The 24,020-nt window shown below is 37.0% G+C and overlaps 3 protein-coding genes across 10 annotated transcripts in view; all 3 read left to right on the top strand.

Moving 5' to 3' along the window:
• LOC109098756 (rho GTPase-activating protein 39-like) overlaps positions 1 to 8,349 on the top strand; it is a 30,866-nt gene extending 22,517 nt beyond the window's left edge. Inside the window, exons 4-11 of one of the 2 annotated variants that reach the window (XR_006155900.1) lie at positions 977 to 1,601; positions 3,359 to 3,448; positions 5,388 to 5,461; positions 5,547 to 5,746; positions 6,566 to 6,657; positions 6,758 to 6,927; positions 7,022 to 7,299; positions 7,368 to 8,349. Coding sequence is in view for 1 of the 2 variants with exons in the window: in XM_042734134.1 (XP_042590068.1) it covers positions 977 to 1,601; positions 3,359 to 3,448; positions 5,388 to 5,461; positions 5,547 to 5,746; positions 6,566 to 6,657; positions 6,758 to 6,927; positions 7,022 to 7,216 (1,446 nt within the window). In the remaining variant the exon portion in view is untranslated. Of the gene's footprint in view, positions 1 to 976; positions 1,602 to 3,358; positions 3,449 to 5,387; positions 5,462 to 5,546; positions 5,747 to 6,565; positions 6,658 to 6,757; positions 6,928 to 7,021 lie in introns of both variants that reach the window. The other variant, XM_042734134.1, reaches the window with a different exon arrangement.
• A 691-nt stretch (positions 8,350 to 9,040) lies between these two features.
• LOC109098953 (PHD finger protein 20-like) lies at positions 9,041 to 18,800 on the top strand. 6 transcript variants are annotated; one of them, XM_042734130.1, is made up of 17 exons: positions 9,041 to 9,197; positions 10,838 to 10,931; positions 11,027 to 11,198; positions 11,870 to 11,954; positions 12,051 to 12,127; positions 12,225 to 12,735; positions 14,490 to 14,538; positions 14,615 to 14,775; positions 14,855 to 14,905; positions 15,002 to 15,391; positions 15,513 to 15,611; positions 15,750 to 15,931; positions 16,416 to 16,515; positions 16,681 to 16,885; positions 16,977 to 17,349; positions 18,263 to 18,416; positions 18,544 to 18,800. In XM_042734130.1, the coding sequence occupies exons 2-17, from the start codon at positions 10,849 to 10,851 to the stop codon at positions 18,684 to 18,686; spliced, it is 2,835 nt and encodes a 944-aa protein (XP_042590064.1). In that variant the 5' UTR covers positions 9,041 to 9,197; positions 10,838 to 10,848; the 3' UTR covers positions 18,687 to 18,800. The 6 variants fall into 6 exon arrangements, with proteins under 6 accessions (XP_042590064.1, XP_042590061.1, XP_042590062.1 ...); XM_042734127.1 differs by having other exon boundaries at positions 11,855 to 11,954; positions 14,858 to 14,905; XM_042734128.1 differs by having other exon boundaries at positions 11,855 to 11,954; positions 15,516 to 15,611.
• A 1,503-nt stretch (positions 18,801 to 20,303) lies between these two features.
• The window catches only part of LOC109098954 (protein NDRG3-like), a 29,096-nt gene continuing 25,379 nt past the window's right edge, over positions 20,304 to 24,020 (top strand). For both annotated transcript variants that reach the window (XM_042734132.1, XM_019112512.2), the window contains exon 1: positions 20,304 to 20,460. The gene's annotated coding sequence lies outside the window, so the exon portion shown is untranslated. The remainder of the gene's footprint in view (positions 20,461 to 24,020) is intronic.

Here is a 24,020-nt window from a genome sequence, read left to right as displayed (position 1 = left end):
GGCGTGGTCACTGTACAGACCAATTGTGTGTCTGCGGTGCAGCCGATAGGGGTTTGGTACCTGCTGGGGATTGTTCCATAAGCTGATGACATCATAGGTCACCTCATTCCCTGGTGTATAAGCCATTTCACCACACTGGCATTTCAGTGTGCTAATTCCCCAAATTATTGGCAGATGAGGGTGAATATACTGGGAAAAATCTGAAAAATAAAAAAAAGTAATATACAACATACTTTTGTTAATATAAATGGAGCTATATAAATATTATATATAAATATTAGATGAAAAACCTTCAAGTTGTTCAAGTACTTAAATCACTAAGGCTGAAATAAAATATAAAAATAAAGCTAAATATGTCTATTTAAAAAACAAATAAATATGACAAAAGCATGCCACATGATTGCTAAATATTTAAACTTAAAATATAAACATAAAAACTTATTCAACATTAAAAAAATGGCATTTAAACAATACAATTTTTATTTTATAAACATTGTTTCTACAAATCTGAAATTTGTCATGCATGAATAACCTCTATGAATTATGTCATTTTTACCCATATATAAAAGTATAAAAGTGAAGTTGGCACATGCGTTGTGTCTGGTTTTTGTAACAGGAATACAACTTTCAATACAGCAAGAGAGTATGCATATGACTGCATAAGGGACCTCCTTACAGGACAAAATTCCTCTAGGGATCAAAATGAGGCCATTGCTGGATTTGCACTATTTTTCAGAGACATGGAAGGAGAAACGACTTACTGTAGAAGGACCTATTATGTCAGCGTTCGGACATCCTTCATCTATAGTGGAATGGAATTCTTTATCTATAGTGTTTTGTGTTCATTTTACAAGTTTAGGTGCTGATCCTACAGTAAATGCAGAGAAAAAGTGAAGGGCAAAATCAAAGTAGCTGTGTAAAAATAGCTGTTTTATGAATGTTTTTGTGTTTTTACCCTGTATCTCTTCTCCTATAGGCGGGAACTCTGGAGACAACAGTTCAGCTGGACAGTAGAAAGAAAGGTATGGTAGATAACCGAACGGGCTCACTGGGCCCTCATCGCCACGTAGCCAGCGACTCCAATTTGCAGGCAGGTGGTGGTGGGGCTTACCAGCTTTCCTACGCCACCCTTCGTCAACCCCCACCCCCAGATGCCAACATGGCTGACTGGGCCAGCAAGCACCTGAACATGCACACCCAGGGCCTGTTCCGCCGCAGAGTTTCCATCGCCAACATGCTGTCCTGGAACCGCGGCTCCATCAAGAAGCCTATGCTGATGACCAACGACCGCACTGTACGCAAAGAAGCCTGCGAGATGTTTAAACTCGTCCAGGCGTACATGGGTGACCGGCCCTCACGGCTGGACCGCCGCCACGCGGCTCTCCTCATTGTCACCAAGTGCTGGGGCATGCAGGGCCTGAGGGACGAGCTCTATGTCCAACTCGTGAGGCAGACCACAGGAAACACAAGCCCACGCAGCCTGGCAGCAGGCTGGGAGCTCATGGCTGTGTGCCTTGCCTTCTTCGCTCCTTCACCCAAGTTCTGCTGCTACCTGGAAGGCTACATTCAGCGGCACATGGAGCCAGCCAATGACAAGAACAGTGAGTTTGTCAATTCATTATTTAAAACGAGCTACACTAGGCTTATAGGGTGTTTTTTTTTTCCTTCAAATCAGCAAAAAGCTGTTTAGACAGGACACATTCTTGTGCTCTGAAACAACTGAATGAAACTGAAGGCCTCGAGACATTTTTAAAATATGTCTCGTCTTAAAAATGCAATGAACACATCCTGTGTGAAAGACCTGAGGGGCCAGTCTCAGACAGATACATTACAAACACACCAACTCGAGAACAAAATAGATTGCTGTGGTCTAATAATAGGCTGTTTGTTCAGACAACATATTGGCTTGAAAAGCCAATTTCTGTATTGCTTTAGTTGTTTTTATATTTAATAATAATATATATCATAAAGACATTCATAATTTTTCTTTTAAAGAAGATTTAAATAAATGCTGTTCTTTTGAACTTTCTATTCATCCTGAAAAAAATGTACCACGGTTTTCACAAAAATATTAAAGGGGTCCTATTATGCTCTTTTTTTCGAAGTCTTGATTTTTTTTTGGGGGGTGTACTAGAACATGCTCTCATGCTTGGTGGTTGGAAAAACGCATTATTTTAAACATAATTTACATTATTACAATACCTTTCTCCCCAGCCTGGCACAAATGGCTCGATTACTTCCGGATTTGATGAAGGCCCGCCTTCCGAAAAAAATGTGATTTGATGTGATTGGTTAGCTGTCCCAGTGCGTTGTGATTGGCGAACAGCTTAGACGGTGTTTCAGTACTGCCCCGCCCCTTGCCAAAGCTGCAAGTTCCGTCTGCTCCAGTATTGTTAAGGATGGTGTCAGTTTAACCATATCAATATGAGCTGGTTTCAGAGCCTAAAAATACTGAACAAGAACCTTTGAACATTTTCGGAAAGAAAATGACGTGTATACGGAACCAGAACCCCTAAAGGGAATAAATAGGAGGAAAATATATATTTCAACACTTTCTCTTGCAATAATATCATTGGGTAATTATACTGTAAGCTGTACATTATATGTACAGATAAGTGCAACGGTAACATGTATTATGTTTATTTCAGAAATTCAAAAGGTACTGTAAATATTCATTGTGTCAGTTTGGTTAGTTATTTATGAATTACTTTTTGTATTACAAAACATGAAGCACTTCTTCGTCGTCGTCGTCTTGTGTACTGCACTAAACCAAGCGTTCTAACCATGACCTCGCCCCTCCCCATCCCCCAACCAATTCGATTTTCCGTAGGTGGGATTTATTTTAATGATATTCTAATGGGCCACTTTTTGACATCACAAAACCCGGAAAACAACACTGTAGTCAAAACAAGCCGCTCGTTGTAGTTCTTGAAAAGGGATTTAAAAAAAAAAAAATGAAATATCTCTCTTTGGAGTGGACTTTGAGATTTGTAACTTTGTGGATCTTTTTTATCCCCAAGCATACTCACTACACACTGACTAAAATTCAAAAAGTGAAAAAGCATAATAGGACCCCTTTAAGCGCAACTGTTTTCAACATTGATAATAATAAATAAAAAAATTCTTTGAACATCAGATCAGCATATTAGAATGATTTAGAAAGCAGAAAATTCAGCTTTGACATCACAGGAATAAATTACATTTTTAAAATATATTAAAACAGAAGCAGATATTTATTCCATAACAGCGTGTATACATGTTATTAATTGGTTTCGATTATTTTAGCTATCAGATGACAACACCTTTTTATATATGGGTTATTTAATAGGTTGTTTTGGTTTTTGTGTTTTCATCCCAGTAACCCAGTACATATTGGACCAGCAGGATATTAAGAAGAAGAACTCAAAGTCAAGGAAAAAGAGAAAACAGAACTCAGAAGAAACAGAAGGTAGGGGTATTTTTAAGCGATGGATGATTCCTTATCTGAGACACTTTGGAACAAAACAAAGAATAAACTGACCTCTAAAATCACTTAGTTCAGTTTGTTGAAATTTTATGTAATTTATCAACCAGAGATTTAATGCACCACTATGAAATACATTGAAGGAGAATCAGATGTTGGTATGCAGGCCTCTGTAGAGATATATTGAGTGCTTTTCATTGTCATGTGTAGCTGCATCGATTATTTGCCATGTCAATAAAACTATGTTAATTAGCCCTTTCAGGCAGGATGCACGTGTGCTTATCAGTAAATGACAGTGACCCCATTTAGTGATTCTTTGACCTTGTGACTGTTACCACAATGAGTGGTCCTGATGATCTTATCAAATTTCTGCCTACACATAGCCATGGCATTGACCGCAGTGAGGATACCTCACACTGGGTCTCACAGCCTGCAGGCATGGCATAACAGTGACTCACAGCCACTGCTGCAGACCTACACATCAGTCATCTCTAGTCACAAGCCCATTAGACCAGCACCAGCCACTGGTCACTTAAAGGAGCAGGATATGGCTCATATGCCTGCCCTGGTCTGCATTGTTTTTGAGTCACTTAGTTGGATCTGATGGGCAGATGTCCAGATGAGTGAGTCGACTTCACAGATACTTCTGCAGCTGGGTGTGAGTCACTATGGGGATTCTGGAGGCTGGATCTGGTCTTAATGTGCAGGGCTGGCTCAGCTGAGGAGTTTATTGGGATGTTAAGTTGGAAGCCCTGATGACGGAGCCATTGTAAAACAGGAATTTACACATCTCCCTGACATAGGGAGTCACCACAAAGATCTGTGTGGTCTCTGAATAGATTGTTGTTTCCTCTGGCTTTCCTTTACTTTATTGTTGCCTTTCATTTCAAATGAGTGCAAGCTGCTGTTTCAAAGTCAGACCACCAGCACTTATTCAGTCATGCAAAATATCAGAATCAGTCTGCATGTATGAATGCAGAGGAATCTGTATGTTTACTCTGTAAATGAACTGCTTAGGTTCAGGAATGCGGGAAAAAAAAGAAATCAAGGCTGAATTTATGATGCAGTATCTCTCATTAGACGTAATTGCAGTCTGGTGCATGGAAATTAACAAGAGGTTGTGTCAACATGCATGTGTGTCACCTGTTTGCCATAAATCTGAAGAGGTGTCGAGTTTGAGGCACATTCCAGAGAAGATGCTTTTTATGACCGCACCGATTTTTACCATCTGGCTCCTTTAGTTAAGATTCGCAAAGCCTGTATTAGAAATGCCCCCTATGGATTTTACTTTGGAGTTATGAAGCTCTCTTGAAACCAGAGGAATCCATAGAGAACGACTGTGGTTTCTCCAAAATGCTATAAATTCTGCATTGCTGGATGTACAATAAATCCCAGTGATTCTACAAGCCTGGAGTTTGTTTTACAATCTGACATCAAGTGATTTCTGGGAATATCATTTATTTCCATCTAGTGGAAAATGTTCTGCGATGTCTACTTTTATAGTCCTAATGTCCTTGGCTCTTACATAACAGAAGTACAAGACAGCACACTAATGAAACGCAGCCTAGTAGAAAACCCTCTGTTTATTTTGCCTCCTTTAGTTCACATATTGATCTGATGAGTTACTACTAACAGAATGTGCTGGCTGGATTTCATCCTCCACACTTTTGACAGAACTAAATCCTCATTTTTCATTCATTGTTAAAGCAGTGACTCATTTTGAAGTGCCTCACTCCCCACGTGCCGCTGTGATCCCATGATCGTTGATTCCATGTCAACTATTATGGAGCAATTTTGCCACGTTCCAGACAATGAAAAGCGACTCAGTTCTCAAAGCCTTTACCTTGTAAAACAGGTTTTGATGCATTAGGTGTAAATCTGTCAGCAATTAGTTTGTTCAGGCCCTGTGTCTTTTTGTCTCCAGCTCTCCCCATCAGCACGTATGCCAAGTACTGCTACCGGAAGCTCCAGAAAGTGGCGGTCACTGGAGGGAAAAAGGTGAGCTTTGATCAAATACACTGAAGGAGAATCAGGCGTTTAAGAAAGAGAAAAATAAGTAGTGTTTTCTGTGTTTCCCATAAAGGGTCTCCGTAAGCCCAGTTTGGAGGAGGTAGACCACAGTCGGCGTGCCATCATGACCCCTTCGCTGTTTGGCAGCTCTCTAGAGGAAGTGATGGAGCGGCAGAGTGAACTCTTCCCAGACAGGAAGTTGCCGTGGGTGCAAGTGCAGCTGTCTCAGTATGTGCTAGCTCTGGGTGGAGCGCAGACTGAGGGCATATTCAGGTAAGACCTGCTCAAATTCCTGCTAATTAGGCAGAACAGAAGAACAGACTATATTTTACTATATGAGTGTGTTGACAAGTACACAATTTAAAGTTGCGAATCTACTAATTTTAACTACATTTTGTCATAATGTGACTTTAGAACAGGTGTTTTCTCATAGAGTAGCTTTTCCAGTCACAAGATACTTTTTGTAGCCTGTTAAGAAGGAGCAGTGTGACGTGACAAAACACTAAACTATATCTTTTTGACATATGCAGCTCAAGGGGTCAAATATTAACATGCTAACTGAACCAATTCAGTTACACTATCGTTCAGAAAGGCTGCATTTTTTGATCATAAATACAATAATACAGTAATATTGTGAAATGTAATTTAAAATAAATGTTTTCTATTTAAATAAATTTTAAAATGTAATTAATTCCTTTGATGCAAAGCCGAGTTTTCAGCAGACATTACTCACATGATCCTTCAGAATTCTAATATGTTCTAGCAGATGAAATAATTAATAAAAAAGAGCAATTCTAATATGCTGATTTGGCGCTCAAGAAACATTTCTTATCATTTTTGAAAACGTTTGAAAGCTGCTTAATATTTTTGTGTAAACCATGCATTGTTTTTCTTTTGAATGGTAGTATGTATAAATCAGGTTCTAGTTTTATAAAAAATCTGGACCAAAAATGTCTGCTTTTTAAATATCTTAGGAATATTCTCTCCAAATTCTGTATGACATGGGACATACAGAGTTTCTTCATACATAACTATGGTGTGTTGTCTCCCTCTTGTGGTCCTTGAATGTAACGTTACAGTCTCCTCCTGCAGGGTTCCTGGTGACATTGACGAAGTTAATGCACTGAAGCTTCAGGTGGACCAGTGGAGGATTCCTGAAAATCTGTCCGACCCTAATGTTCCTGGTGAGTAACTATTCTCATGCATTTACAATAACATTACATAGCCAAAGAAAATATGTACTGGCATTTCATTATCAAACCAAAAAATATTGTTTTCCCTCAGCCTCTCTGATGAAGCTGTGGTACCGTGAGCTGGAGGAGCCTCTAATCCCCATGAGTTTCTACAAGCAGTGTGTCAGTAACTATGATGATCCTGTGGCAGCCATCAGCGTGGTGCAGTCGCTGCCTGAGCTCAACCACCTGGTGCTGTGCTACTTCATCCACTTCCTACAGGTATTCACAACACTCAACAAACACACACACAATAGGCAGCAAATTCACAAAAATGTCTTTTGACTTATCGCACTGCTCTGACACATTTCCTCAGGTTTTTGCTCAGCCTGCAAACGTTGCAGTCACTAAAATGGACGTGAACAACCTTGCTATGGTAATGGCTCCTAATTGCCTTCGGTGCCAATCGGACGACCCCCGTGTCATATTTGAGAACACCCGCAAAGAGATGTCTTTCTTGCGAATGCTCATTGTACATCTGGACACAAGCTTCATAGAGGGCATTGTTTAAAGTTCTTTTTTACTTATTATTAGCAGAACACGAATCAGTAATACACAACCAACCTGCTTGCAAAAACAGTCACAAATATGACATTGTGGACAAAAACTAAAAAAAAAAAAAAAAAATTTTTTTTTTTCATTTTGTGGAAAACTCAAAACTGTTTCACAGTTACTTGTATTATTTAATTGTGTTGTGTACACTTTATTGATATAAAGTCTGTTGAAGTTGAAATTCATGTCAGAAATGATATCCCCTGTTCTTTGCATGCTCAAAAGCATGGAAAAAAAATGTAAATCTTCAGTTCCAGTGGTCATTAATATTAACTGTTTAAATACGTTAATGTGCATTGCAAGGGTCAAAGTTAAAAATAACTTGCATGGATGCATTGCTTTGTGAGCACTCAAATTCTGTTTGCTTTTTTTTGTATTGTAAGTCATAGAGTGAGAGGCATTAAGAAACCACTATTTGTTTGTTCTTTGACAGTATATTTGTGGATAAAAAAAAAAAGATAATGTTATGTCATGTACAGGACAAATTTGTAAGTGTCCCTAGTGTGATCTGAAATCTTTAACTATAGAAAAGAGAAAAGTAGTTTTTGTTAGATAGGGTGTGACTTTTTCATACTCTATTTTAAGTACAGTATTTTAAGAAGTGTCTTGAAATGGTACATTTTTAGCTCCCACTGGAAGTCCGCAGCCTCATACATACCATTTAGATCTACTGCTTTTGAGAGAGTTTGTAAATGAATATATTAAGTGATAATGGAATTATATGCCATTATGTGATGCCTGTGAAATTGCATTTGAAGAATCAAAATGTAAAATCTTGTAAAAGAATAAATACAATTCATGACTTATCTAAAAAGACAGGTACCCTTTGTGTAATGTCCTTTTTGAGTTTTTGTATGTAAATAAAGCTTGTAAATAGTGCCACTTATTTTACTGACGTTACGTAGAAATGGAACTGAGTGGTGGTGAGTTGTTGGAAAATAGATTTAAAAGATCTAAACACTTTTGTATTTAGTATTCTGTGCTATCGGCTGATTGTGTATGAGCAAAATATTCTATACACCTTTTGGATTGTGTATGTATTTTGTGTTAAATGGATGTTGAGGAATCTAATAAAGTTTCATAAAGATGTTACAGTTTATTTGTATTTATTTATTGTATTTATTTGGAAGAAAATATGGTAGAATTACTCTTTAAGCTCTATTTGTGTTTTACCTACATTACGTGAATACACTACTGTTCAAAAGTTTAAGGTCCATAAGGTTTTTTTTTTTAAATGTTTTTGAAAGAAGCCTCTTATGCTCACTAAAGCTCAAAACAAAAAACCAAAAAAACTCTAAAAAACAATAACAATATAAAATAACATCAAAATAAAAAATAACTATTCCATAATAAAAACCTAATGATGGAAAAAAAAAATTTTAAGTAAAAGCTGAATTTTCAGCGTCATTACAGCAGTCTTCAGTGTCACGTGATCCTTCAGAAATTATTCTAATATGGTGATTTGCTGCTCAAGAAACATATCTTGTGTAGAAAATACTTGTTTATTTTAAACCGTGGAATCTGTAATACATTTTTTCATGATTCTCAGATGAATAGAAAGGTAAAAAGAACAACATTTATTTGAAATATAACTCTTAAAAACATTAAAAATATATGTATTGCCAATTTATCAATTTAACGCATCCTTGCTGAATAAAAGTATTACTTTCTATAAAAATCAAAATCGTACTGACCTCTTACTTTTTTAACGGTAGTGTAATGTAATGTCTGTGTACCTCACAATGAAGCTACTAGACGTCTTTATATAGACTCGGTCCTGACGCATGCGCGCTGGTGTTATTGTTCATACCGGTAGTCAGTGTGGAACACATTGGAAAATAGTACGTGCGTGCATCTCGCGCCCAACGTGGTTACAATTAAAGAGCCTTTAATAGATGCACGACGCGCCTTTATAGTTAAAGAGACGGATATCACAACAGGTAACTGATGTTTATAGCATTTTATAATACTGTTTTCTCAACAGCAAGACTTTGGACGAGTACGGAATGTTTAAAGATGCTGTTTTAGAAAATTGAATGTGCAATAACAGATTTTAGGTAATAGGAACTCGTGCGTCGGTAGATGAATGTTGTGATTTACAGCTTGTATTTGTGGGAGTGGCGATGCTGTACTCGCCCATTACTATCCATGACATTATTTTCTTGGAGGGTGTGGAGCAGTCAGGAAGTTAATGTCTGCTTGCGTTTTCAGTTAGATGAATATTGATCCTGTATGATCCCAAATGATCTTAAATGATGTCATCAGTCTGCTTTTGGCTGTAGACAGGCAGAAATCTAGTGTAATATTGGAATATCTGGCATCTCTATTGTTTCCATTGTCATTGTCAGGCATTTGGGGGCTCCTGATAAAATCACTGTTAATTACTCTCACTTACTCATGCAAGCGTAACTAAATTAATATGTTTATAGTGTTTTGTAATTTATAATATTATGATTTATATAATTTTGCAACAATAATTTAAATTGTCATTTTGATAGGTCTATTCTTAACATTTTTTGAATGTTTTTTAATACAAAAGGAATGTTGAATTTCAACTTAAACATTAAAGTTATGTAGAAATAAGAGGCTTAGCTAAGTAGGCTATTGATAATTAAGTTACGTCTGTTGTTTGGAGTGTTTAGTGGCATGATGCCATGACCTGGATTCTTTGCACCTACACTGTATAGTTAAATGCTGAAAATCAGTGATGTTAACTGGGACAGATTTTGCTGCTGCTTTGGCAGAACAAAAAAAAAAAAATAATATATATATATATATATATATATATATATATATTTCAGATTAAAAATTAATTTAAATATTAGTCTAATTAAATTATTGTTGTAATGACTGCTTATACTGAATCATTGTTGTAATGACTGTTTTCAACTGAATCATTAAAATTATTAATGTAATTATTATTATTCATGTATTCAATTAATTAATAATTTTAGCTATTATAATAAAAATTGTGTTCATGTATTTTTGTAGCACTTAAAATAAATCTTTGGGTTTACTGTGAATCTCAAGCTGTATTTGGCATGAATTTTTTTTAAAGACAAAGCTCCATTTAAAAGATACTTTATTAACCCTAATCGGTAACTTAGATGTTATATTTTCCCTTTTTCATCTCATAATGTGTGTTTTTTATCCACTGTTTATAAATAGTTTTTCTGTGATTTATTGAATAGGATTTACTGTGTGAATAATATAGTAAAAAGTTGACCGTTAGAGGAAAAGTTTAAAAAATTTGCCCTCAATCCATCTGAGATGAGTTTTTTTCTTCATCGGAAGAACAAATTTGGAGAAATTTAGCATTGCATCACTTGCTCACCTATGGATCTGCTGAGGTGAATGGGTGCCGTCATAATGAACAAGTCCAAACCACTGATAAAAACATTACAATAATCCACACGAATCCAGTCCATCAATTAAAGTCTGTCTGTGTGAGAAACGACTCCATCAATAAGACGTTTTTATCTTCAAATGGTCTACTTGTAAAAACAGTAATGGCACTGACCTAAAGTAATGTAATGATCACTGGGAAGTTACTAAAATGTGACTCTTTCATATTGCTTAGTTGCTGACATTATGAGCAATTCGCCTCCTAACAGACGAGGAATTAAGTTTGAGGTGGGCGCTGCTCTTGAAGCACGGGACAGTCTGAAGAACTGGCAAGTGCCATTCTTTTAAAAACACTTTTTTTCTTAGCCTTTCTTTCATTCTGTTTTCACTCAGCAAGCTCTCTCTCTGTGTGTTTCACTCCCAGGTATGTTGCCAACATTGAGAAGATCGACTATGAGAATGAGAAGATCTTAATCCACTATCGCCAGTGGAGCCATCGCTACGATGAGTGGTTTGACTGGGCCAGTCCGTACCTGAGACCCGTGGAGAGGGTTCAGCTGAGGAGAGAGGGACGGCAGGAAGACAGCTTTATCCCTGTGAGTCACAGACCGTGCTCCTTAAAATTCCCAGTATATGAAAGCTAATCTAGTAGGATCAGCCTCATGTATAAGTCTGTTTACTGAGATGCGAAAGTGATGCTGCATCCTGCGTCCTGTTTTCATTTCAACTGATTATTACTGTGTGGATCACACAAGCAAATCCTAAATAACCAATATACAGTATTTTAAAGATATTAGTCCAGCTGGTAATCACCCATTGCTCAATCATTTGTCTTCTATTTTAACATAAAATCAAACTTATTTCTGATCTTTTTTTAGTGTCACATGATTCTGCTTAATATTTTTTATGGAAACTAGCATATATTTTTTTCAGGATTCTTTGATGGATTCAAATAGAAATCTTTTGTAAAATTTTAAATGTCTTTACTGTCACTTTTGATCAATTTAGTCCATCCTTACTGAATAAAATTATCAATTTCTTTCAAAAAAATCTTTGTTTATATTAGTTACGTGGTGCAACCAGCATGCAGAAACATGGACAAAAATAAAACAAAACAGGAAACAGTATCATAGGACCCCTAAAGACCCTCATGACTATGAATCAAGGTCAATAAATGTCTTAAAAATCAGATAATCTGACCCTAATTTCTCATTGGTTGAGGCACATTTAAAGCCACTGAAAAAAAAATCAGTTAATTGTTTTGCAGGGATTTCATGTGAATGACAAAGTTCTTGCCAGTTGGTCCGATTGTCGATTTTATCCTGCAAAAGTCTTGGCCGTCAATAAAGATGGTAAGTAGGTGCCATATTCATTGCATTAAACAGGTGTGTAACATGAACAGATTCTCAAATTTAAATGCACTGATTCATATTTTATTAATCCTGCAGCATCCTACACTGTTAAGTTCTATGATGGTGTTATTCAAACTGTCAAAGGAATCCATGTGAAGCCCTTCACCAAAGAGGTTTATTTTGCATTTTTATCCCATTCATGTTGCACCTCTATTTCAGTACTCATTTTGGCCTTCTCTCTCTACTCATTCTCTCATTCTCACCAAATAGAGAAGAAAGAAACTAACTGCTAAAAATGAAGAGAAGCCCCTAGTAAAAAAGACAGAAAAGGACAAGAAAATGCAGGAGGAGAGTGAAGTCAATGGCGGTAAACAAGCAGCAGGGCAAACCGACCGTGTTCTTGAGGAAGAGGTGAATGAGATCTCAGATTTGGATGGCGAAGAAGGTGAACAGAAGAAAAGCAATGGGAATGGGACATGCCTTGAAGTGGAAGATATAAGCATAAAGGAGGAATATGAGGAGAGGTGCTTGGAGCGAATAGGGCAGCACAATTACAGTAAGTCATTTCTGAAGAAGGTCTCAGGGCCTGAGGAGAAAGAAGAGGAAGCCGCAGTGAATATGGAGAACTCTGTGGGGTTTGACATGCGTATAAACTTTAATGAGGGGATGGTAAAGAGAAATGAGACAGAGGAAGCAGAAGTTCACATGGAACAAAAAGAAGAGGAAATCAAAGGAAAGTGTGTTCCTCATGACAGAAAGTCACGGAAGCAGCGCATGAGAAGTACGTACGAAGTTAAACTTAGATTTAAAAAAGTAGGCAAGTGACTTGTACATTTTTTTTTCCTGGAAAATATAAACACTGCAGTTCAGTTGGGCTTTCAAAAGTTGTTTGTTTGAAAATCCTGACCAGCCCTACCTGGCAACAGTGGCCCAACTTATAATGTGAACTTGGTGGTGGTGCTGTTGGATTGTCTGATTAGTGGCAGGACGCGTTTGGGAAACCAGTCGGAAAACCATCATTATTAACTCCATGTGTTTGGCTACACAAATAACGATATGCATGATATGGCATAGTGCGATAATCAAATCACAAAGGGTGCGATATACGTACAATGGTTTCAGAGTGAATCGCAGTACTGTGTTCTTTTACACATGAGCAGGTCATGATTCAATGTTTTCCGGGTCTCAGTGTGGAGTAAATGCTGCTCCACACACACTGATCTCTGCATCTGCTCTCAGTTTGGGTAGCATATAACATGCATTTGTGAACCATCTTCCCAAACTTGTAATTAGAGGCTTTAAGGGCCCTTTGCTGTAACCATGTCCTACACAACTGTTTTGATAGAAGGAAACAAGATACATTTCTAGTGTCAGCATACTTGTTCTTCAGACATTCCGCTTTAAATACAATAAGTATCAGCTGTATTCAAAGAGACCAACATTTGGTTTTTAAGAACTGAAAATGGGTAATATTCAACAATCTGAAAATGTAACCTCGTTGAGATCCCTATATCTCTGGGACTGAGCGAAGTAGGGCCTTGAAAACGAAGAAAAATGTTTAAAAAAAATTAGGAAATAGAATCTAAAATGATATGGTGAGATCTATAATACTTCTTGAGTTACAGGCACACAAACTATGGAAAAAGAATGTTCAATGCAGTTGTTTTAACAGAAGGAAACAAGATACATCTCTAGTTTCAACATTGTTAGTTCTTCAGACATTCCTCTTTAGAAGAAAAGAAGTATCATATTTATGAAAAGTGACCCCCATATGGTTTTTGACCATTGAAAATGTGTACAATTTAACGATTTACTCCTGAAGCCATATTGAGATCCCAATATCTCTGGAACCGAACCATATAAGGCCTCAAAAATGAAGATGCTAAAAGTTTTTTAAGACCCAATATTTAAAAGGGCATTAAGAAATCTTTAATACTTCATGAGTTATAGGCAGGCAAACCTTGGAGAAAAAAACTTGAAACGTGCTGTTTCCTAATTTCTGAATGGTAACCATTGGCGCACATTGCAACAAAGGTTGCTAAAGTCAACATATTTTACTTATACACCTACCAATCTCTGTGTAAAAAGAACATTATGATGCTGCCATCTTTCTGAAGTCCCCTGAACTTTTTACCCCCTGTAATTTGGCTCTGAATCTCAGATGTAAATGGCCATTTTGACCCCCCCTCCTACATAGTGGATTACTCAGTAAATAAACATCCATGGCATTTAATATTTTGGCTTTCATCAATATACATGTTTATCTTTAAAAAAAAAATACTAGCAAAATCAAAAAATTTAGCCGATTAAACTTATCAAACCTAATTAAAAATACAAGGAATGACCCTGTAGTAAAATTTTATATATTGTATTATATAATATATTATATTATAAAAAATATATGATTTGATTTAAAAAAAAAAAATCTACTGTTCAAAATAATTACAAAGTTAATGGTTTTTTTATTTACTTAACATTGTGTGGAGTTTTTGTCCTGATAGCAGTAAAATTTCATTTTAAATGTATTTTTTCTAGGGAAGAGGAGACTTCCAATGGCACGAAGGGGCTCCAAAAAAAACAAGACTGATTCAGGTTTGGTTATTTGATTGTTACATAAAAAATATGTTTACCAGTGCCATAATGTTAGATTTCATCATTATTGATCTCGTTCCTCCAGAAAAAAGTTTCCATAATGATTGCAAGCCCACATTTACATCCACTAATCAAGGAAAAGGATCAGACCCCTTACATCTACCACAATCATCCAATGAAACAGCAGTACCTAAGGCTCAATGCCAATCAGAAACCTTTAAGCCTACAGGTGAGATCACATCTGAACAACACAAATACGCTCAAATATCACCTGGTTCATTATGATCAATGTTTTTTCTTCATCATAGCAGTCCGAAAACAAGGTTTCCACAACCCCAACCGATTCAGCAGAGAGCCATGTGAGTAATGATCAATACTAATCAAATTCACAGATTCATGATTCATCACAATGATCTTGAATTATTGACAGTGAATGGACCATCTAATTATCTCAGTATACAGAGTCATCAGAAACCAGCCTCCACCGGTGCTCTCTATCAACTTGGACCATAATCCATATAAATGCAGCGCTCTTGGCTGTACGAAGTCTTTCCGGAAAGCAAAACTCCTGCACTACCATATGAAGTACTACCATGGAGATGATCGTCTGATTGAACTGGACCAGACCAGGGCAATGGACAAACACACCACACTTAAAAATCAGGGTAGCCCTAAGAAGAGGTGCATTACATCGCATGAGTTTGCACAGATGACTGTGAAGAGACGCTCTCTAGTGCCCCCTGTTATCAATACTTCACTGAAGAACAAGACCAGAGACGATCAGCTAGACAGCAACATGCATAGATGCTTCAACAAGGGAAGAGACAAGAGGTTTATGGAAATGGGTATGGCTGGTGGCTAGAATTTAAAGAGTGTTTCACCGAAATCATGTGGGATTTATAGTGTTATTCTTTGTTTTTCTTTGATACATGACATGATCTAACTAAGCTTGGGTTTCTTTCTTAGAAGGTGTGAAGGAACGTGACAGGCTAAAAGAAAAACAGACTAGAGACTTCCTGCAAATGAAGTTGAAGGAAAAGAAAAAGATGAGAAAAACAACATCAGGTGAAGAAAATTGGCATGTATTTACCCACAGTGCAATGTGTTATTGAAGCGTTGTTTTCTGAGTGATGACGAATCTTTATTTCTTTATATCAGATTTTTTCCCCCTCATAACTAAAGTCATTTTTGTCATGTTTCCAGATGAGGATAGCATTTCTGACTGGTCCTCTGACAGCTGTGGATGGAGTGAAGATGAAATGGGGGCAGATTTGGACATCATTGCCTCACCTCTCAGCTGTAGCTCTCTTGCCTCGACTACAGGAAGTCAGGAAACTGTCCGCTGTGTGTGTGAAGTGGAAGAGGAAAATGACTTCATGTTACAGGTGATCATTAATTTGGCCTGTACAATACCATCCAAATGTTTAGAGGTCAGTGTTTTTGTTAAAGATAGGAATACTTTTATTCAGCAAGCATGCATTAAACTGGTCTTTTTAGGGGATAGAGTTAGGAATTCTATTTCTATAAACACAGGAAATGTTTCTTGAACACCAAGTCAGCATATCAGAATGATTTCTGAAGGATCCTGTGACACCAAAGACTGGAGTAATGATGCTGAAAATTCAGCTTCGCCATCACGAAAGTAAATTACATTTTAAAATATATTTAAAAAGTTTAAATTGTAATAACATTGAATAATATTACAGATTTTTTGATCACTGGTAAGTACAAGAGACTTTGGAAAAACACTGAAAAATCTTACACACCCAAAAGTTTGGAACAGTAATGTAAATACAGTAAATTTAGCTGTACATTTTTCACTCTTAATTAACAACCACCATGCTTGGTGCTTGTTCTCTTGCACCCCAGTGTGAAGAGTGTCTGTACTGGCAGCATGGAACCTGTATGGGCCTCCTGGAAGAGAATGTTCCAGAACGATACGCTTGCTTCATTTGCCGGGATTCTACAGGTTTGGAATTGATGCATGTTTTAGTGTTAATTTCTGAATGTAACCCTAATGTAGACATCAGGTTGAGTAGCACTTTGAGTCAGTGTTTTTTTTTTCATGTTGGGAAATCTACATCATTTTCAGTTTAACTTCGGCTCACCGATGTATTTGTTTGTGTGTATCCAGGGCAGATCAGAGGTCAGAGACAGAGCCTGCGGTACTGGTATGACAGGGACTGGCTTAGCACCGGCCACATGTATGGCCTCTCTTTCCTAGAGAACTACTCCCATCAGAACGGCAAGAAGATTGCAGCCACTCATCAGCTGTTAGGGGACGTTCAGCATGTGGTGGAAGTCCTCAATGGCCTGCAGCTCAAAATCAGCGTGCTACAGTGGGTGATTCTGCTTATCTCTGTTTAAACCCATGAGGCAAATGTTATTTGAAAGGCCTTACAGAAAGGGTGTAATACTATTTTACTACAGGAGTCACAGTCACCCAGACCTCAAGTTGTGGCAGCAGCCATGGAAGTTGACTGAGAAATCCAGGATGAAATGCATGGCTCTTCCAGACACAAAAACAGTTTCTTCATCAGCATCCTTAGAAGCCATTCAACGTAAAGAGCCCTTGACTTCAACCTTCCAGGACTACATTAGCAGTGAGCATTGCTACCAAAAGCCACAAACACTGTACCAGGTATTGGAGCCGAAGCTGGTGCTGAAGACACGGGTGGAGTCGGTGCTGGAAGACAGATTGCACAACACTGAGACAGTGCTGAAGAATGAACAACACTATAATGGAGAGATCCAACCAGCACTACTGAAGACATCTAGTTGCCAGCTCTTTAACCACAGCAAGGTAAGGGTCACATCAGATGTGGTTAATATGACGTTATTATCACCGACCAATTCTGTGAAATATATTTATCATGGTCAAATCCAAAGGAATAGTACATCTAAAAAAAATGTTAATAGAAATATGCCATTTTTGTCTGTGTAATGAAAGTGAATGGGGATATGTGCTGTTGTTAAGCTCCAAAATGACAGAAATGTACAATAAAATTATCATAAAAATGGTCCATCAAAATTTAAAATCTAGTGTTTTGTGTGATGACCAGATGGAAATTTAAAAATCTGCATTTATTAAAATATGTCTCTTTTAGACAGAGCAGGTTTGATGTCAAAATGAAATGACCAATCATCATTGAGGATTTATTTTTAGCTATTTCTTCAATGATTTACAGCTAACTTTGTAGATTTTTTTAAAGATATTAATATACATAACACTTTAAATTGATCAAAAGTACCAGTGAAGACAGCTAGGATATATTAAATTGATCAAAACTGACAATACAGACATTTATAATGTCTATTATGAGACATTTATAATAAAAACAGTATTACGTTTCCACAATAGAAAGCAGCAAAACTGTTTTGAACATTGATAATGATAAGAAATGTTCTTATGTTCGGTATGTTAGAATGATTTCTGAAAGATCATGTGACACTGAAGACTGGAGTAATTCAGCTTTACCATCACAGAAATAAAATTTAAAATCCCTTTTAAAACAAATTATTTTTTTAAATTGTAGTAATTTTACAATATTACTATCTTTACAGTATTTTTGATTAAATAAATGCAACCTTGGTGAGCATAACACTTTCAACAGTCTTACAAGCAAAAATCGTACCAACCCCAAACCTTTGAACGGTGGTGTAGACTGACAGTTTTATGCTGTGGTGACTGGTGTGTGTTATTTTATTTCATGTAGGATGCAGGAGAGAAGTGTGAGGCGAGTGCTGATGGAGGCGGGGTTAAGGGCGGAGCTCAGCCGCAGCAGTGGAGGATCAACCTGCTGGAGCATATCGAGACTGTACAAGAAGAGGTTACTCACAGGATGGACTTCATCGAAAGGGAGCTTGATGGTATGCAAGAGGGTTTCAGAGGCCTGGATTTATGTTTTGCTATTTTTCATGCAGTGATTTGTATTATGGGAATGTTTCATGTGTACTATGACTATATATTGATTCCTAACCACTGTTCCTTTTTCAGTGCTTGAAAACTGGCTGGACTGCACGGGTGAGCTGGAGCCTCCAGAGCCGCTGGATCGTCTGCCTGAACTCAAGCACAGCATCAAACAGCTGCTGAATGAAATGGGAAAGGTGCAGCAGATCGCTCTGACTTGTGCCACATGAGGGCGCCAGGGCATATTTCACCACCATCACAGGACTACCTCAGCTTGATACATTCCTAAACCAGGCCACTAACCAAAGAGCCTAAAGAATAAACTGAGAACATGTGAAACTGAACATGCTTTGTCTGTTATTCGGACTGTGGATGTGGAATTAAGACTGAATTTTACAAAACTTCATCACCTCACTTATCCTTTTCACAACAAATGTAATCTACTTTTCATCATTTCTGTTGAAAGGAAACATTCAGCAAAATACATTGCTTAACAATGCACAGCATGCACCAATTTCTAATATGTTTACACTAAGTCATTAGGAAATTTAACAATATAATACCAGAAAACATATTTTTTCTTTTCAGAATTTTTTTCGTTATTTAGAGTTGTTTAAGCTAAAAGCCTACTTGAAGAGTCAAAACGGATCCATCCTGTGCTCTGTAAAAGGCTGGTAATCCTAAAAGGGGACATCGGATGCCCATTTTCCACAAGTTGGTATGATTCTTTAGGGTCTTTATGAAATGTCTGTAACATACTTTGGTTAAAATTCCTCAATGGTCATGTAAAACAACACCATTTTACCTTCCGTTAACACCACCCTGTTTCGGTGTATGGCTCATCAAGTGATGGCAAGCTACGTAGAAACTGGCTGCAATTTGAAAGAGCTCGCTGGCTGACAAGGTTTCAGACTCAGAAAGCTCATAACAAACTGGCTGGGTGTTTTTTTTTTTTCAACTTTTTTGAGCTTCCAGACTTGCCAGAAACCTAACTAGATGCAAAAAAAAAAAAAAAAAAAAAAAAAAAAGTAATCTGATGTCCCCTTTAACCTCTATTTAAGAGGTTGGGTTTGAAGTAAAATACAAACAATGAAACCAGTTGTTTGTGTTTTACATTGTATGTAAAGGATCTAATTTTTAGAATGTTAAAATGTTTTTTGAATATTGCATATTTATTTCTGAACAACGGTGAATATAATTACTGTAATCATCAGTAGTCTGCTATTCCTTTAACCTTTATGCACCTAATGTGATCACTGTCAACACTTCCTTATGGATTAGCCATTAAATCTTAGATTATTTACAAACATCTGACCCACATGGCTGTTTGTCTAAAAGCAAAAAGTTTAATCCAGAGCTCGGAAATACTTTTTAAATTTTTTATTCCGAATGCATTTAATTATTGGAATTCTAATTACTCAATGAAATATTAAATATAGGCTATGCATAACTATTATCTTGATTAGCATTTAATAAATATATTCAAATTCTGTCATTATGTACACAACTTAATGTCTTTTTAAAACGGTATGAATGTAAAACAGTATTCCCCCTTTATATCGCATTATGATGGAGATTGGCTTGTTACAATAAAAGCACGTTATATGTATACTGTATACAGTATGTGTACGTGGTCTGCTGAGTGATTTTATTTAGAATCAGAATTTGCTTTATTGCCAAGTATATTTATACACACGAGGGAAAATATTTGAAAAAAAAATAGAGAAATATATAATATAAACATGACTTGACGTGACTTGATATCACAGATAACCTCACGAGGGCGATAAATCGCGTATGAGTGGGTCTTCCAAACGCGCTGAATGTAATGTGGGTAGCCCATAAGACCCCGCCCACCGAGTGACATCAAAACACGGCTGGCAGAGACCGAGAGCAGAGAAACGTGCGGACGACGAGCCTTTCCAGCAGCGCTCCGTTCACTTCAACACCTTTGTGGAGGGCTTTCCTTGCTCAGATTCAAATATTGTACCTCAAGACAGACTGGTGAGTTAAATACCTCATTTCAGAACTAAATTAGTACTATTTGTTCTAGGAATATAAATAAAACCGATGGGAATTATGTGACATGATTTAGAGTGATAGTGTTGGCTATCTTCTCTACGGCGAACAATGTAACGTACGTTAATTCCATTTAAAATGGCTCCATGTTTTTAAACTGCCAGGAGCCACAATAACGTCGATTTCCAACACAACAGCTGCTTAATGAGACAGAAAAAAACGCACATTTTGTTTTATTATACATCGATTTTTTCCTTATCTCACACATCCTAGACTGAGCATGTTGGAACTTGTCGCCAAAAATAGAAACTTTGTACGTCATTACATGTGATGTTTTTTTATTCACTGCATTTTTAGTTCATTCGTCGCTGCAGATGTTTCATAGTTTTGATAGACGGTGCTTCTCATGTAGATAAAGAGGGCCAGCTGCATCCTACATTCAGTCTCTTGAATATGATTTATCTTTGTCTACAATAACGTTACATATAGCAGTTAAAATGAATGAATGTGTTGCTATTGTAGTGTATCTGAATTTATGTCTATTGCTAAATTATTTACGTCGGTCTAACTTTGGTTTGTGATGGCATTAAGACCTGTTTCTTAATTTAAACCCTTATGTATAAAATTCCCGTATTTCTCAATAGATTAGAGCTTCTAATATGACGCTTATATATTAAAGACGTACTGTAAAGTGACGGAATTTTGGGGTAACAAGTTAGTTTCGATCGTATATGACACAACTTCCGGCATGACACAAATGACATTGTCCTCGGTCACCTGCTCGTGGGAAGGTCGCAGTGCTGAAGATGTGAACTCCATGTGCTCGCAGGTGTGCGGTTTAGTGCACTACACACAATTGACACAACAAACAAAACAACACTAACCTGTTGTTATCATCAACACAGTGCTCCAAAGAGACCCCTCGTAGGCTTTTCACTGAAATCTGTTTGTCGTACATACATTGACACATACATTTGTTATTATAATACAGTCAAAGCTTTAACAGATCTTTTTGAGATCAGCCTGTTTATTTCATTAGAAATCACCTTGGTACACAAACAGGCATTTCACATGGGAAATTTTATATTTTGTTAGATTTAATGATGGGACACTGCTTGTAAACATCTGCAAATGCATGTTTAAAGCTAGTTGTCCCTGTTTACTTGTTGCCTTTGGAACATTAACGGTTGAGTTATGACCTTTCTTGTTCATTACCACCCCCAAATAATCAGTGAATCACACAGGATATGTACTTTATGTGAATCAGAATGCTTCTTATTCTGACTTTAAAAGTGAACGCATTTGCTCATTTTATTTTAATTAAGCTTTAAAGTCACTTTAAAGTCCCTTATTTTTAAAAAATGTTCAGTTGGTGTGTGTCCTATTGTTGAAACATTAAGTAACATTTTAACTTCCCTATAGAGAAGTATATTTTTATATGTAAAGCTAGAGAGAGAGTTGGTGTGCTCCAATGAGTAGATGGATAGATGTCAGGGAATCCTGGGTCTCCTGGGAGCAGCAAGCTTTAATTAAACTATGCTTCGGTTCAGTTGAGTGTGCTCACAATCTCAGTAACCCTGCTTATCAGGACTGTGTGGACTACCATGAGGGCAAATGAGTATAGCCCACAGTGCTATGCAGAGATAAGGGAAGACACTTCGTCTCAAACTTGCCATTCTAAAAGTGTCATGCATCTTTTTTAACAAATTTTGAAGAGTCTTTATGTAGCACTGTGCCATACATGGCTCATCCATCTTTAGTAGTCTTGGTAGTCCTTTTTGGGGTTGTGATCACTGAAAACTATTGATGAGCGAGAAAAGGGGTTTTAATTTTAAGAAAATGTAACATTGATTGAAATGTCTCTTAAAGAAACTAAGCAGTAATGTCCGTCTGCAGTCCTCATAGCATCTTCTGTATTAGCACCTGGTGCAGGTGGAGCAGTATCACAGGTGTCAGGCTGGCGGTTGTGTGATGTGGACAGATTCCAAGCTGCTCCTCCAGACTTTCTCTCGCTGCATGTGCAAGACCAAAGGGACAGTATGTTAGTCCTTAATGAGCTGTTTGAATGCCGATTTTGATACCAGGCATAATTTATAAAAAAGAAATGGCTTTAGTGTACTTTTTTGTAATGAGTTTATCTGATATGTGAAATATTTTGTTAAATATTTGTTTCATGGAAGTGCCCTTTTTAGCAAAAAATCAGAATATCATCAGAATATATTGATACAGAATACTATTTCCATATACCATGGTATTTACACTACGGTTCAGAAGTTTAAGATTAAAGTGTAAGATTGTTTGTAAAGAATTTTATACTTTTATATAGCAAGGATGCATTAAATTGATCAAAAGTGATGATAAAGACATCTGTAATGATTAAAACAAATATTTATATTTCAAATAAATGCTGTTCTTTTCAATGCTGTCCTATTTATTAGTGAATCCTGGAGAGAGAGAAAAAAAGGTTTAATGGTTTCCATAACAATATTAAGTGAGTAATGGCTGCTGAAAATTAATCTTTGACTTCACAGAAGTAAATTGCATTTTTTTTAATATATTAAAATGGGAAACAGTACTTTTAAATAGTAATAATTTATGATTTGTTAATTTTTTTTTATGTTACTAATTTACGTTTTTACTGTGTTTTTGATTAAATATAGGCTTTTTCTGCCAAAAACATTAAATAATCCCTAAATATTGTAGTGATATTGTAGTGTACATAGTATTCCAAGGTCTTTTAAACAAAAACTTTGGTACTGTTTGCATTAAAATGTTACAGTTTTTATTTAGTAAGTTTGGAGGTATAGTCACTTAACCTTACAGACTGGAGCATTTACTGAAAAACAGGTTGGTTGTTTGCATAGTGTAGTTGCTGTATAGTGAATGGCATATTTGATGTTCTGGAACATTTGTTCCCATGAGTGTCCTTCCTTAAGTGCAGTCTAGTGAAGAGAGAACGGAGGCTCGAAAACAAACGTCAGTCTGATTTGTTTAGTGATTCAGTAGTGGGATTTTAAAGGCTTTCAGTAGATCTGTTCTATTGCACTGCTCTCTCCCTGCTTCAGCCTTTATTATAGTCCAAAACACTGTGAAACTGGTGTCGGCATAGGGCACCTGTTCTTAGCATGACTGTCTGAAGATTTGTGGGTTCCTTGTGACCTTCATTTGTAGATTCTGCTGTTGCTACGTGGTGCACTTGCTTTTTTTTTTTTTTCATTTTCAGATGTGCACGTTGTTAATCAGCTCAAACCCATCTAATATCTGACCTACAAAAGCGAATCATCCCTGTGCTGGATCTCAGAGCTCTCTTAATCAATTTCACCAGTTCGATCGTTGTCATATTAGCATTAAAGGTCATTCGTTGTGGCCTGTCACACAGACCGTGTGGGTTTCATGTGGTTGTCCCGGACCATGGCCAGCCCACTAAAACCTGTGTTTTTGGTTTTGTGCCATGTCTCCTACAGTTTCCTCCTCCCATTTTCACCTTGACAGCTGTGCTTTTGCCTGATGGCTCAATATCAGGCCAGCCTGCTGAGATGTCTCGG

Source organism: Cyprinus carpio, chromosome B11 (assembly GCF_018340385.1).
Source record: "Cyprinus carpio isolate SPL01 chromosome B11, ASM1834038v1, whole genome shotgun sequence".
Classification (NCBI taxonomy): Eukaryota; Metazoa; Chordata; class Actinopteri; order Cypriniformes; family Cyprinidae; genus Cyprinus; species Cyprinus carpio.
Note: the sequence above shows the minus strand (reverse complement) of the source record. Positions and strands in the feature narration are given on the sequence as shown.